At 34.5% G+C, this 17132-nt stretch overlaps 1 protein-coding gene and 1 long non-coding RNA gene across 2 annotated transcripts in view; one reads left to right on the top strand and one right to left on the bottom strand.

Annotated features, from left to right (window-relative positions):
- The window catches only part of LOC111988220 (protein NRT1/ PTR FAMILY 5.10), a 51176-nt gene continuing 34044 nt past the window's right edge, over positions 1-17132 (bottom strand). Inside the window, 2 exon segments of the mRNA XM_065761802.1 lie at positions 1-469; positions 472-800. Of these exon segments, the coding sequence (XP_065617874.1) occupies positions 6-469; positions 472-800 (793 nt within the window). The 3' untranslated portion in view covers positions 1-5.
- LOC136062589 (uncharacterized) lies at positions 10735-15807 on the top strand. Its single transcript, XR_010624314.1, has 3 exons — positions 10735-12110; positions 15124-15309; positions 15408-15807. It is a non-coding gene; the product is annotated as an uncharacterized LOC136062589 (long non-coding RNA).

Raw genomic sequence — 17132 nt, 5'->3', positions numbered from 1 at the left:
TGAATTCAAATTGTACTTTTCCTATTATTATAAATATAAGATTTTGCAAAATACAAGTAGGCAGCAAATGCAACTGCACTAAGTCCAGCAAGTAGCCAATAAAAATAGTCAAGATGTGCCCGATTAAGATTATCAGCAAACCAACTATCTTTGCCATCCCCGCCAGTTGCCTCCTCAATGAAAGAGATAAGAAAGCTGCTTAAAAAATTCCCTACCCCAAAAATACTGAGATAGAGGGCGAGACCCACACTTCTTAATTCAATTGGGACCTGATCATAGAAGAATTCTTGTAGCCCGACCATGGTGAAAACATCAGCAATTCCTGACAAAACATATTGAGGAAGAAGCCACCACACACTCATTGGAATAGTTACATCTAGCATATCAACCAACCCATATTCTTTAGCAGTTTTGAGCCTTTTTATTTCAATTAGAGCTGCGACTACCATGCAAATGATAGATAAATGCATCCAGTTCCAATTCTCTGTAGCATTGTGATTCCAAAGGGTTTAGTGGTGATAGCTCTTGCTATAGGAACAAAAATGCAGTCATATACAGGAATGAAAAAGACCATGGCTAGGCCGCCAAAGAATTGTAGTGAAGCAGCTGGTATCTCAAAGCCAGGAAAAATTGTTCTATCAAGAGTAGCCCCTTGCTTGGTAAAGAAAGTTGAGGTTTGTGCAAGCACAATAGCAAAACCTAAGCTCGTAGCCCAAATTGGAACAAGCCTAAGAACTGCCTTTGCTTCTTCAACATCATTGACAGTACATACCTTGTCTTGCAAGGCTCTGTTAAGGAACCTGTCACATTAGAGGATCCAAATTATTCTGGAAAAGGAGATTAGATCTAAAAAATGAATTAAAATTTGTTTTAGTTAAGTAAACCAAAATTATTTCAACTGAAAGATGAGCAAGACTTATTCATTAGTTGGTAAACAGGTGGTATGATTATTTTTGTTATCAGTAATATAATAAAAGTTGTGATAGTGTTGGAGAAAACAGTCTATAAGTCCCAAGCCAATTCAATGGAGCATGGGTAAAATGAATGGTATATGTAGCAAACTAGCTTTCACAAACAGGTCAAGTTGATTGGGTACGAGTTCGGCATTGGCGGGTTTAGGTAAGATTGTGTTCAAGTTAACAATGGGTCGTACTGAGTTGCAAAACCTAAAAACCCCTATCCATTCTTTTTAGGGTCAGGCCAATCTAGTTTGACTAGTTTTTTTCATATGCAAATAATAATAATAAGTAAAAATAAATTTGAACAAATTTTGTGTCTTCTTTTCAATACTAATAAGTGAACAAATAAAAAATAAGTGAACAAATAAAGAAAACACTCATAAGTTAAAAATACTATACAATTTTAAGTTTACATAGTCTTTAGGTTCACTAAACTAAAATCTTCAAGGCTCCAAAACAAGAAGTGAAAGTGCGAAAACATTTTTACACAGGATCAAAAGGCCAAAACAAGCTAAATTTTTTCCTTTCAAAATAAAAAGAGTTGACTTGTGTGACTTATGGTTGACCTGGACAGGAATTTCAGCAGGTGGGACTTAGGTCAACCCTTTTTTTTTTTTNACCTAACAATCTCCCCCTTTGGCAATTCGTGACAAAACTTTCATACAGAATGAAATGCTCAAATACAAGAACAACCCAAAACAATAAATTGCTCATTACAACAAATTCAACCTAACTACTATCCATTAGTTGTAAGTGTAGACAGCAGCTCAATTGAATTAACCTGTATATTTCCTGAAACACTCAACAAACGAATAAACGCATGTGTGACAGAAAAACAATAACTCAACAAATATGCAAACTAACTATCCCCCTAAGTTAGATACATCAAAAACAATGTTAACTCCCCCTAAACATAACATTCTTATATTTTCCACACATATTCTCACATATCAACTATCTCCCCCTTTTTGTCACGTATTGACAAAGACAACTCATACAAAGAGTAAACAATCAACATTCGCAACAAAGGATAAGAGAAAATAGAGAAGGAAGGAGACACAAAATAATTCAACTCTATAGAAAATAGAGATAGCTCCCCCTATGAACAACACAGGTTAAAAAACTTTTCTCCCCCTATCAAAAATAGGAAAAACAAAACAAGTTTTGGGAAAAACAGTTTTGGGGAAAAATAAAGGAGGTGGGGAAAATCAGCAGCAGCAGCATCACCAACAGGATTAGGTACATCCTCACCAGCAGGACCAAAGTTAAAAACTAAGGTGATGATACACATGAAGAAAAAATATTCTCTCTTTCAATAAAAGATAAACATGGCACTATGTGACCCATAAACAGTTGTATGAGTAGAGAAAATATTTGCACATTGATTATCCATCATATCTCTTAAGAAAAATATTTTCTACAGTTCACACATAAGAAATAGCATATATTAGAATGTACAAAACTCAAAAATTAATCAATCAATTTTTAAATCAAGTTAAGTACCCAATTTAGCAAAGTGTATGCATGTTATGTGTGAAAACAATGAGAGATATGACTGCAAAACTGCAAGATGGAGACAAAAAAAAAAATGCAATACATGTGAATCCTAAACACAAATGATGCATAAAAAATTTTGGTCAAAAACATAGAAACTGAAAATTTTTTAGTTTCGATCAATCGAACATCAATCGAGTCAGGCAGACTCAAACCAAAAAATTTAATCGCAATTTCAATTGATCGAAAAGCAGGTTCGATCGATCGAAAATTTGGAAAAATCAGATTTTTGAAAACAGAGCATTTTAATGCAGAAACTCCTCAATGCACATTGTTTTATAAAAAATGCATGAGTATGAGACGAAAAGTTTTTAAAAAATACTTGAATTCAACCCAGATCTTTCAAAATCAAGATTTTCAATTAATTTTTCCTTAAAGCGTAAACATTAAACACATTTTGCATTAAAATCAAGGAACTTTTAATCTTGGATGGCCACAACAAGATCACACACAATAAAATGTACTAAGTTTAACAAAGAGTAACTTGTGTAGTGTGTGCAACTAGCAAAAACTTTGAGAAACATGTGAGGTGATATGTGAATAGCAATCAATTACAAAGTCTACACAATCCATCACATAGAATTTAAAAGAGACTATCACCTAAAGAGTTACATCCTATAACTCTCACATCTCCTAGAACAAAAGCTTGCAATCATGTAAGTTTCTTGTATTTTTACCTCATTATTATGTGAGATGGCATCAAGCCTAATAATACACACCAATTTTATTTATGTAAGATGGCATTAAGCCTAATAGTACATACCAATTTTAAGCATTAAGCAATTAAGCCGAGACATCACCTTATGTTCTTTTTGTGCATGTGCTACACTTTCTCGAGCACAGAATCTTATGATATGCACTAAGATGTTCATGATTGGCTAGTGAACAGTAGTGAGATGGTTATTTATGCCTTTCTCAAAAGGATCAAGTCCGACAGTCAAACAATATGTGACTTCAAGATCAAGACAAAGTGATAAACACCATAAACATCTTTCGCACACAACATGCACTACAAAGTTTCAACTAGTAAAGTACAATAAATAAGCTCATCAAAACTAAACAAGGTACATAAACTTGTTATGTAAAGATAATATGGTCAATCCTTGATTATAAACCCAAGATGTGAAATACAAATCACAAAAATCTTTTTGGTTTTAAAAGCTATATGACCAAAAACAAAAAAAAAAAAACACAAATTATGCTAAATGAATCAATGCAAATGCAATGCATGACAGTATTTAACTAAGCTATAAAGGGTACATAAACAAGAAATATCAATTTCTTAATTAACCCATGAGTACATGTACAAACTAGTATATACTCATACAAAATCAGAAATAGCTTAGTACAAACTATTTAAGTTTCTCCACAATGTCAAGCATGTTCTAAATCAAAAGAGAGATATCATAACTCATGTAATCCTCAAAACAAATAAAACAAGACTCAAAATAAAATATTTTTGTCTTTTTGAAATTTTTCAATGTTTTTGGATTTTTTTTTTAATAAAAACAACCTAAAAAGCAAAACAACCAAAAACAAAAACAAAACATGTCCACAAATAATTGAAAGAATTAAATCAGGGACAAGTTAACAACACTCACCTTGGAGAATCTTTTCTCACCCATCTAGCACGAGTCTTCGGCTTTGTAGGTGAAAATCCATTTGAAGCAGAGTGTATTTGAGGGATTACACCAATCTTCTGAGAGAGACTAAAATCCTGCAAATTCCTTTCACAAGCCAACAAGCTCAGATTTTTCAAAAGAATATGAAACAATTTATATGGACTTATGGCAGGAGAAATATCATCACATATCCTAGATTGACATACAGAATACTTAAATTTCAATTTATGACAATTAGGACGAATATGACCAGAGACACCACAAAAGTGGCAAACATGAACAAATTTAGGAACATCAGTATTCCTAACAACAAGTCTAGTCTCAGATTTAGGTTTTTGCCTCAACAAAGAACAGTTTGGTCTAATATGACCAACAACGCCACAAAAGTGACAGGTAGGCACAAAAACAGATTTCATAGCAGGTTTAGACATAGGTTTAGAAACTTCAGCGTTAACATCAGAATTTTTACCTTTGTCTAACTTAGCAAAATAAGCATTTTTTTTTATTATTCCTCTTGAAAGGAGGGATATAAACTTTCTCAGTCTTAGGCTTAAGAGAAACAGAAACACTTCTGTTATTAACAACAGGCTTGGTACTAGTCAAATTTTAAATTTTAGTTTTAGATTTAACTAACTCTTGTTCCAAGCTTTTCATCTTCTCATCTTGAGAGGAAATTTGATTTCTCAAAAATTCATTCTTTTTATTAGACTCATTTAATCTAACAATTAATTCCTTTTTTTCAAGATTAGCCAATTTTAACTCTTCTTTAAATTTCTTAACAATTTTCAAAGATTTAGATAATTCCTTACGAAGAGTTTCAAAAGCATAAAAAAAATCAACAAAAACAATAGTGTCCTTTTTATTCAAAACAGCACAGGCATCAATAAAATCAGCAGAAGCATGAGTAGAAAGACACTTCAAATTATCCATGATAACATGGGTCAAGGATCAGCTCTTAGATCAAAGGATCTACAGACAAATGAGCTACTCGCTCTGATACCACTTGTTGGAAATTTAGACCCCTTAACACATAACCAGATTGAGTAGCCTAATTAATTAGCTAAGTTGTTACTTAGTCAAATTAAGCAATTCTAGGTTAAAACAATCAAACAATCATATCAAGAATATATAACAGCGGAATAATAAAAAACACAAGATATGATCATCCAGGAAAACCAAACCGGTAAAAAACCTGAGGAGGATTTTACCCACTGATCCTCAAGGCAAAACTGAATTCACTATGAAAGAATTGAAGTTCATACAAAAGGACTTACAAGCTCCCCGCTTGACTTCCTAATGCTATCTACCAGTAGAACTTACTGACATGACCCTGTGCAAGCTCCGAATCCACGGACTCCTTCTTTCTTGAATTCTTCAATAAGCTACAAGCACCCACGCTTGATATTCTTTAAGCTTCAATGGTAGCAACCATGTTGATCATCAAGATGTAGATAATATATCTACCTTGAAAACCCTAAGTTTATGTGAAGGAAAGCTCCTCAAGGATCTCACAAGAGATTCACATCAACCGCAAATATGAGCAACAAAGACTTAGAGAGGTTTGGGAACAAAACCCTAAAAAATAAAAGGAGGCACAAGAGGCACTCTAATCTCTCTCTCCAAAAGTCTCTAAAACGTGGCTTAGGGTTTCCTTTATATGGTGGGAGAAGTAGATCTAAAACCCTAATCCTTAATGGGCTTAAGTTGCTGTTTGGGCCGACTTAAAATTCTGCAGATACGATTTTCGATCGATCGAGCCTATTCTTCGGTCGATCGAACCAGGTAGAATATGAATTCTTCTTCCTGCAGCTTGTATGTTCTTGAATCTTGACTTGAATCACCTTGAGTATTGTCTAATAAAACCTATAGACTCTAAGATCTAGATCTAGACAAGTTTGTGTTCACGATTTGCCAATTGTTCTAAACATTTAGAACCTAACAATAGAGAATCTGTTCAGAAGTTATTGAGAATTTGATAAAAAGAAGCCGAAGAGTTCGATAGATAGCCTAGCTATTGAGAGGTGTCCAATAGCTGCCGAAATTGTTTAAAAACAGTTTTTAAAGAAAAGAAAAATACAGATATGAATGCAATCAAGCATGCTACTCAATCAAAGATCCAAACAATATTTTAAGCTCTCAAAAACATTTTTCAACAAGAAAAGTGTTCAGCTTTTAGATCCCAAACACACACACACATACACACTAAACAAGTCTAACAAATTTTATATTTCAAAAATTAGTCAAGACAGTTTAGTGAGTATACATTAACACGTATTCCTTGTGATGACAAAATCACATTGTACCTACACATGTATCAAAAGTAGCAAAGAATTTGCGTGTTGTGTGTGAAAAATATCGCAAGATTGCATAAGTGTATACATGTTGTGACGATTTAAGATATGAGAAAAACTCTATAACTCACACACAATCATAACTGTTTGATGGGGAATATCACCTTCGAGGTACATCTTATAATTCTCACATCTCCTAGAATACACTCTTGCAATCATATATAAACCATTTTGATCTTTTTGCTTTTATTTTTCTTTGCATATTTTTCTTTTAAACAAACCATGCATAGGCATATAAGAGATAGAAAAGAAATACCTGATGATGTTAAGCATTTGACATTCCACTTTTGTTGTGCCGAAGTATACAAATGTCATTTCATGATTGGCAGGCAACAGTGGTGAGATGGTTATTTATGCCTTTCTCTTAGGATTTTTTAGTCCTTCTTGTCAAAAAAAGTGATATGAGTATTAAGTATAAGAGATTACTTAACCTTACTCATCACAAACACAAGCCACAAAACTCACTTACTTAGTTGTGCATAGAGATGCTCATCTAAGATACAAAATTTAGAAAATTTTGTTTCAATGGTCATCCAAGGTATACAAGTACCAATGTACACAAAACACACACTGTTTTTGTATTTTTTGGATTTTTTAATTTTTATTTTGAAAAACAAACAAAATAAAGACCAAACAACAAAACAGAAACAGACAAACAACATGAAGGCATGAAAGAAAACTAGATGCATATGCATGAAAGCATGATTCCAAAGCAGATAAGAAATCAAGCAAAGAGAGTCCTACTTTAGATAGAAAGAATTAAAGCAAAGGATAACAGAAAAGACCATTAAGTCTTAGGCTCCTTTCTCACCCACATAGCACGAGTCTTTAGCCGTGAAAATGAAAAGACACATGTCCTAGTATGTCTACTAAATGACATAGAAGAATTAGAATTCTCTTGAAATTGAGTTAAAAAACTCAAGACTTTTAATAACTCTCCAAACAAAAGTATAGGTTCTTGAGAGGAAATCTATGACCGTTTGGACACTTGCCTTTGAGGATACAATTTAAAGCAATTAGGATGAATATGTCTAGGAACACCACAATGGTGACAAACATGAGGTCTAACAAAGGATTTAGAATTAACCAAAACAGTTTTGGATTTCATACCTTTATCACCTTTCTCAAACTGGGGCACAAAGACAGTCATTGATCTAGAAGTAGTGGAAGAGAAGGGGCCAGAGGAAACAGCATATCCTAAGCCAATCTTATCAAAACTAGGCTTTTGAGCACTTAATACCTCATCAAGCTTTGCACTAGACATCCTTTCTATTTGAGTTCTAGCTTGACTAAGCTCAACCTCAAGATTCTTGACTTTCTCTTCTAATGAGGTGTTCTCTACAACAAAAGTCTCAACCAACCTTGTAGTCTCATCTAGTTTGACTAACAGGTCAGCTTTTTCAGTTTTTACCTCATTAAGCTCTTTTCTACAATGATGAGAAGTCTTTTCAGATTTTATAAATTCAATGCATAGTTTATCATAGGCTTCCTAAAGGGTCAACTTCTTGGGTACTTCATTAGTAGAAGAATCCTCACTATCACTAGCACTATCCATAATCACCTTATCAGTTGTGGCAGCGAAAGCCATAAAGTGACCACATTCATCCACATACTCATCAGATGAGTCATTTTCATAAGATAGTTTGGGCACTTTATCCTCATATGACCAAAACCTTTGCACTCATTGTAATGGCCCAGCCCAATACCAAAAAAAAAAAAAAAAAAAAGAAGAAAGGAGAGGATCAAATTAATTGGAGAGCCACACGTGTGACCCCACCTACCCATTTGCTCCCCACCACTCATTTTCAAAATATCTCTTTTCTCTCTTGGTCGGCCACACACACATTCTTGGTTCTTCTTCTCTTTTCATTTTCTCTCAACCAACACACACCCCTCTCCCTCACTCTCCCACTGGTACACTCCACATAACCATATACTTCATTTTTTCCGGCAAGGATCACTGGAAAACTTAATAGGAAAAGGTAAGACTCACTCACCTCTACTTTTTGAAGTAAAAATTTTTATTCTTTTTGTGGGTTTATATGCTTTGCTAGAGGCTTTCTTTATCTAAGCTTTAATAATAGTACCCATGTGATTTATGAGCATTAGAAGTGTTATTTATGTGTTTTTATGTATGGGTTTTGGTCTTGGTGGATGTATTTGATGAATGGGTTAATGATTTTTACAATGGTGGTTAGCTAAGTGGTGAAAATTTAGGGGTTTTGGCTCTTTAATGTGAAATAGTTGATGAATCTAATTTTTATTGTGCATTTGGAGCTAGTGGAGGATTTACATTTGGGGTTTGTAATGGTGGGTATTATTATATATGTTGTTGTTTTGTGGGTCTCTTGAAAATGACATGTATATTGAGGAAGAAATTCATAAAGTGTTAGGATCTCTTATGGTAAAGGTGAAACTTGGAACGACATGATGATAAGTTGGAGTTTATGCCTTGTAATGAAATAGTTGAGAAACTTTGGAAGTGGAATACATTATTTGAGAGGTTAAATGCTAGGCTTGCCTAATTAATTTCTTAGTTAGCAATTTCAAATTCATAGCTAGATGCAATGTCAAGCTTTATGCCTATTGTGATAAGTTTGCTTGATATTGTTTAGGTTCTAGCTAATCTTATTTGGAACTTGGAAAATTAGGCCTTTTTTCAGGTTGCAAGGTAAGTAGCTTTTTAATGGGATTTTTTTTTTTTTTTTGTGTGGAAAATAATCATGTTGCATAAATGTTGTTTTTGGGTTAAACACATTTTGGGAAATTATATATGGATCTATGTTTTCTTAAAAGTATTGTGTTGTGACCCTATTATATATTATTATATATATAAATGCATCATATTTGGTATTGCATTTGGGGAAATGCATCGATTGTTGACATGGAAATTATGAGCATCTTTGACTTAATCCTATGATAAGGAATTTATGGACTTTATGGTATATTGGAAACTTAAAGGTGCTTATTTATCTTGTCTTGTATTATTTGGGAAATATTGATGCAAAACATTTTTGACAAGAAATACTTTTGAGAATATTGTGGATATTTGGTTGTTGTAATACCTTATGAAACTACTTGGAAGTAAACTATGTATTTTGAATACATTGAACTTGTGAGCTTTTGATGTGGGTTTGCCCTTGTGCTATGATGTTGGTGATTACCCTGTCTTGGTGACAAGAAGCCAAGTTGGAGACTCACACTTTGTATGACACAGGTAAATCCTTGAGTGTGTGGGTGAGGCCACTGCCTATAGGGCCAAAAAACCACATGCAGAAGGGGTACTGTACAACACGTCATTCCCTACTGCCCATGGGGGAAAGAGATAAATCTTTGAGTATGTGGGTGAGGCTAGGTAGGGTCAAGAGATCACATGCAAAAGAGGTATTACATGAAGTGTTATCCCCTGCTACCCGTGGAGGGGATAGGTAAATCATTGAGGGTGTGGGTGAGGCTTGGCAGGGCCAATAGACCACATGCCAAAAGAGGTACATATCATGCTAGTGTGTTTGGGCTCTAACTTGTTTGTGGCAGTATGATGTCTGGGTGATATGTCCGTCCTTGTTGCATCTTGGGTGAGGTTTTCTAGTTTTGAAAAGGTATTGGATATTTTTATGGCTCAAAGTGAATGGAACATAGTTTTATAGTTATTTTTGGAAGTTTGGTACTAAACTATTGCTATTGTTCTTGTCATGTGGTTAATGAAATTCTTTTTGCATAAATTAAATGGAAATTCCCAAATTATAACATGTTTTGTAAAATGTTCATTATCATGTGAAAGTTCAATATGGATATGAAACACCCTTGAACGTTTAGACCCCTAGATACAAAATACCAATTCAAGCTTTATATCAAACAATCAATGTGCGAAATATGATAATAAGCTTATAACAGAATTGATAAAACAATCTAGGCCAAATATAAACACATCCACAACAGTAAATATAAGGCAAAGATAAAGGAAAGAGAGATGCAAACACACGGACAACACACGATGTGTTATCGAAGAGGAAACCGAAGTCCTCGACGTAAAACCTCTCCGCCGCCCTCCAAGCGGTCAAATAATCCACTAAAGAATGTAGTTGGGATACATGAATAGCAGAAGACCCTCCAAGCCTAATCTACCCAAGTACCTAAGCCCTCCAAGCTTCTTGCTCCAACGAGGTTACGCCGAACCTATTTCTTCTTTAACTTGCCGGATTCCGCTACTTGACCATAGCATCAACCAATGTATATTGGTTCAGATAATTGATGATGTATAACTTAGAGTAGGCTTGACCCAATTCTTTTGTATCTAATAGTGGTTATGCCTTTATTTCCACTAATGGGACAAGTTGATGATGTGTAATTATTTATTCAAACCTCCATTCTTTTGTGACCGATGATCATTGTATTTATTGCATAGAGCTCTGACTTACTTTGAGAGTATATTTGATGGAATTATTATGATAATTCTTGATGATGGTACTTGATATGATTTTATTTTGTTTGAATTGTCAAAAGGAACAAAACCTATAGGTACCTTTGAGATGTCTTTCTCACGCTTTGGACCCTTTCAGGTTTGGGGCGTGACACCTCTACCAGCTGAATTGCAAGATGCCACTGTAAGTTCACTCATAAATCCTTTCACTTGAACTTGGGATGTTTCTATTCTGACTAATGTGTTCAGCCAAGAAGTATCTGAGCAAATTCAGAAAATACCTTTAAGCCGAAACACAAGTGAAGATGTCCTCATCTAGCCCTTTGTTTAGTCTAGACAATATTCAGCAAAGTCAGGTTATTTTTTTACTCAAAACTGAAGCTCGGACCATCAATGTACCGAGACAATAGCAAACTGACCCAAATAAAATCCTATGGAAAAATATTTGGAAGCTAGCACTGCCTTGCAAAGTGCGAAATTTTCTGTGGAAGGCATGTCGAAATGCAATTCCCACCTAGTCCAACCTAGTCCGTTGATGTGTGATTGAGGATTCAACCTGTTCACTATGCTCCCACCACCAAGAAGACATCCTCCTCTCCTTATGGTCTTGTCCAAGTTTGGCGCAAGTCTGGGATGATGATCCATAATGGAATTTGAAGAACACAATTAGGTTTCAACACTTTCCACAGCATTTGCATCATGTTCTAGAATCGGACTGCAATGTGGAATTTTTTTTCAATACTGGTTTGGACAATCATGTTCTAGAACTTCTCCTCCAGCTATGCCTTTAGACCTGGTTCCTCAGTGAGCTTTTAAATCTCTAATGGAGTATCAGATAGCCCAGCCAATGAAAGTTTCAGCTTCTATCAGACCTCAGGTCAGGTGGACTCCTCCTCCCGAGGATTTCTACAAAATTAATTTCGATGCAGCTTTATTCTAAGAAGATAATAAAGCAAGTATTGGCGTGATCGTCCGTGATAGCAGTGGCTTGGTAATGGCTTCACTTTCTCAAAATATACCTCTCCAAAATTTTGTTGAAGAACTAGAGTCTTTGGCGACATGCAGAGCTTTTGAGTTTGCTTTAGAGCTCGAATTGGACAAAGGAATTCTGGAAGGAGACTTGTTGACTGTAATGGCTGCTCTTAAGGATGACTCAGCATCTCTGGCTTCTTTTGGTCTTCTAGTTCGTGATGCTCAAAGTTTGGTAAGCTTATTTAATTGTATTCGCTTTTTACATGTTGGTAGGGATGGTAATGCTGTAGCTCACAACCTAGCTAGACAGGCACGTCATGTCACTGGTTTTTCTATTTGGATGGAAGATGTTCTTATCCATACTCTTGTTGCTTATCAGGCGAATTTGCCTATTACCTTATAATACTCATGAACTTCTTTCTCAAAAAAAAAAAAAACCAATGTCAATTTAGTAGTAAATTCTAAGTTTCCTATGGGTAGAGGAGCATCACACATAAATTTACTAAAATACTTTATTTATAAGACTAGTAATTATGAACAATAAGAATAAAATTTTACATACCTTTGGGTCTAGGAAAATTATATTCTTGATGTGTAATTCACCATCTTATTCCAACTAAATCATAAAAATATAACCTCCCTATGGAGCCAAGTTATTGTTATTCACGAATTAATTACAATTTAGATGTCTTTATTCTTAATGAAGTATTAAAAAAAATTAACTTGATGTGATTATCATTACAGCTTAAGATGCTATGGCTATTCTTAAGTCATTTTGATAGTCACCCCTTCAAATGATATCATAAAGATAAACTAAACGTCATATTGATCAGGTCAATTAAAATAAACCATAAAATGATATTTAAAGACAAGTGTAAGAAACTATAAATACACTAAAAATATCATAAATTTTAACTATGTAATGATCAAATTTTCATAGATAGTCACAAACTTTATAAAATTACTCCAAACTATATGTAAGTTTGACAAGATAAGTTCTGCTAAATAACAAAGAATCATAATAATTTGTATGCAAAGTTATCATGACAGATGTCCACTTTCATGAGAAGCTTAAATTTGAAAAAGGGATAATTACACTTTACCCATCTGTGACTTGCCTCTAATTTGATTTGCCTATCCGTGATTTAAATTTTGACACTTTACCCACCTGTGATTCCCACTGTTATTGTGCCATAACCTATCTCTCCCTTAGCCATTACTCTAACACAAAATATGTAAAAAACAAAAGCCCAAATAGATCAAAACACTCTCACTCCCAAAACTCACTCTCATCCAACCCAACTTGCTCACCAAACGAAGATCCTACACAATGCAATGCGCTTCACTTGACCCAAGGAAGAAGGAGCTTTGATTCTGGGTTTATCTATTGCTTGGGTGAGTTCGGGTGAGTTCATTGTGCAATAATTAGATTTTTGATTTTTTGTATTTGATCCGTTTGTTTTCTCTTGATTCTGGGTTCATCTATTGCTTGGGTGAGCTTCAAGTTTTGGTTTTTTACTTTCATATGCTCTGTTCATTTGATTTTTTGAAACCTAGGGTTTTAATTTTTTTTTTTTTTTTTTTTTTTTTTTTTTTTTTTTTTTGTATTCATCAATGTGGGGCTACTGAACCCTTCCTTCATCAATGTGGGGCTGCATTATCCTTTCTTGTACTGTGAGGTAATGATGCAAGTTACATACCACTTTCATAAATAATGACCGGAAGATCGTTTTGAGCATGATTAATTGAGGGATTGAGAAGAACATAAACAGGACTTTCATCGATAACAATTAACTGTTACAAAAGAAAGTTTGTCACAATTAACTAACATTTGAAACAGCTTCTTAATTAGTTAATAGTAGTCTATAATAGTATTGTATTAAAAGCAAAAATTCTATATGTTACAAGTTTGACTTCAAGTAGCTTTGCTTTGATGTACTATCATAAATTGATCTCAGGGGTTGCTAGAGATGTTGATTTGGTACTCTTGCAAACTAGCTATCACACTCTTTTGGTTGCGTTTTAATTGTATTGATGGTACTTAAAAAGTCTCTTTTTTATTTGGCTAATCATGATACTTGGATTTTTATTCATTTAGCTTCCCTTGTTATATACAACTATGTTCTTCTGTTATCCAGTAAGATTCCAACCATCAATACTATGAACACAACCATTTTTATGCTCAATTTCACAATTATGAGTGATTAACAAAAAGTAGTGGGTCAAGTTAATAGGTGGGCAAAAAGTGTCCACTAGCACAAGTTAACAAATTGCGAAATTGTTAGAAGTGTGTGAGTGTGTTACTTAGTTGGGTGTTGAGGTGTGCATGTGGTGCTGATTAGCTGTGCATGTGGTGCAACATGTGTGGTGTTGGTGGGGTGCATGTGTGAGTTGCTGATGAAGGATGTATGAGTTGTTGATGAGGCATGTAGGTGTAGCTGATGAGGTGTGCATCCATTAGTGTTGCCAGAGTGTATAGTGATATTGTACTATAAGTGATAATTGTAATTGCTTAGTTGGCAGTATATACTTGTATTCTCCACACTAGTATTGTATAGTATGAGAGTTTGTTAACATGGTTAGTTAGTTAGGATATGGACAGCTGGCTTTGGGCAGTTAGGCAGTTAGATAGTGGGAGGTATTAGAGTAGTGTGGTGAGGATTGGCATGTATCAAATGAACATTCTAAATTCCAAATTCTCTCAATCCTCTCTATTTTCTCTCTATCTGTCTGTTCACATATCTTCCCCTATTCTTGGAGGCTTGGTTGTCCTCAAATTCATCTACTAAATACCCTTGTTCCTAACGAAAATTTGAGTATGTCTAGATTTATTCTATGATTCAGTCACTTTGTGTTAAAATGTCATGCTCATGGGAAATACTACCAACCTTAGTTACTTTCACCTGAAAGCACAAAGAAACATTATACTTTAGTCTAATCCAAAATTCAGGAGTCATGAAAATGTAGACAAACTTCTTAAAGCTTGGTAATGTGAAAGCTATCAGTCCACAAAATATTACACATGCAAAACCACAAATTAAAGCTAGATGGCAACACTAAGTGGTCAAATTGTCAATCTCTAATTGGTTCTTTCTTGGAATTTTGGTGTTTCTTACAAAGGTGCTTGTTTGCAATGCATTAATGCAGGATTTCATTGTGAGTTTATCTTACTTAATTTGATAAATGTTAACAATGGTTTATGCTGTCACATATGCTAAAAATTTGAACTATGCTACTTGTAACAGATTTGTTGGTCTATAAGCTGGTAACAAATATTTGTTATTTCTTCATCAATTGGCAATGACTCTACAACTAGTGGTTTCTACCATACCAGAGATGGTCATTTATGTACCCTTAAGAATTGTGCCCTACGAACAAGTCAAAAAGTTGGTAACTATGGAAGAAGATTCCTTGGTTCTAGTCAATTTAATGTAAGAAACAATTACATTATTGTATTTGAATTGAATTGAATTATTAGTTGTGATTAATTGTAAACTGTGAAATTAATTGTTATAATTGTAATGATCAGGTTGGTCCCAAATGTGGCTTCTTTCAGTGGGTGGATAACGAAACTTGTAAGAGTGACCGTCAAAGGATAAATATGCTTGAGAATGAACTGTAGCTTGCAAATCAGAGAGAAATGACAACTAGGAAAATGGAAGAAAGATCTAACCGGAGGGAAAGAGAAACTCATGAGCTTTATGTAGAAGCTAAGGAGAAACTTAAGAGGGCTAGAGAGAGTGAGAGATTGTACAAGGTGGCACTAGTTTTGTCATGGTTATTTTTCATTTTTGTAATGTTATTGTGTTTTGCCTCAATGAACAACAATGTAAGGGTAAGGAACCTTAATCTGCCATGATGCTTGGGGAAGATGTTGAAATGTGATTGAATAATTGAAATGCAAAGTCCCTGATTATTGTATCTATCTCCTGAAATGGAAAGTGTTGTTTTTTTACAAATATTCTTTAGTATAATTTTTTTTTACTTCATTTTGTGATTAATATATATTAGCACAAAGTGTTATGTGGAAATGTTAATAACATGAATGGAACATGTTATTATATATTCATTTTGGTTCAATACATACACCTGTGTCAATGCAAGATTAATATATGGAACATGGAACATGTTTGCTGTGTCAATGCACACATACCCTGCCCATAAATAGAATATATATGGAACATGAAACATGGAAAAAGATTTGTTGTGTCAATGCACACCTGCCCATAAATGGAACATGTTGTTTTCTTGCCCATAAATGGATCCATATATATTGCCATAAAGTAGATTAATATATATTCATTTTGGTTCTATGCTACACCGGTCCATAAATGGAACATGTTTTGCACATACACATGATTTGTTGTGTGAATACATACACTTGTGTAAATCCACCAAAAGCACAAGACAAGGAAAACACATAGTCTTGTGTAAATCCACCAAAAGCAAAGACAAGCACAATACAACAAAGTACTTTATCCTATGTCAATGCACATAAACATTAATTAAAGTGAAGATAGTCATTGTGACTTTATGTCACATGCATACAAAATTGCCAATATTGTTTTTGGCACATGCTATGACTTTACGCATCTTCCCACCAAAACCCAACTACTAGTCCACCACACATCAGACATACACATCTTCCAACCAAAATTACCAATGTTGTTTTTGACACTTAACCATGCTTAAGCAAATACTTTAAGCAAATACATTAAGCGTGGGAACTATAACAAAAAAAGTGGTTGAAACTTTAACATCTTCTATCTTCATTTACTACTTTTGGTGCCCTTACCAGCTGCCTTTTTGCCCTTTCCACCAACTAGTTGAAAATTTGCTGGCCTTAATACACAAAACTTTTTGCCTTTAAACCCCCTAGCAACACCACCACCACTTCCTTGACTCAATACACCACTAGTGCTCACAGATGCACTTGTCTGCATAACCAAAATCTAACAGTTAGCAAGATGGTCCAATAATAGCAAGCAAGAGGGAAAAATAAAAAAATAAAATAGAAGAAAGCAGAGGTGCCTGAGATGGTAAAGAATCCCATGTCTCTCTAGGGGTATGGAAGCTCGGTTGTGAGGATGAAGAGAACCAATTGACCTTAGATCTAGTTGGAGGTTGAGTTGCTGCCTCAAATCTATTGTTTGGTGTAGGTTGAGATGCAGTTTGACCAAAAGCTCTGTATGTAGGCCGAGATATAGTACTTGGTGGCTGAGATGTAGTTTAAGGTGTTGCAGTCTGTTTTGTT

This window comes from Quercus suber, unplaced genomic scaffold (genome assembly GCF_002906115.3).
Source record: "Quercus suber isolate HL8 unplaced genomic scaffold, Cork oak 2.0 scaffold_429, whole genome shotgun sequence".
Lineage (NCBI taxonomy): Eukaryota > Viridiplantae > Streptophyta > Magnoliopsida > Fagales > Fagaceae > Quercus > Quercus suber.
The sequence above is the reverse complement of the archived record's forward strand: the minus strand, read 5'-3'. Positions and strand labels throughout refer to the sequence as shown.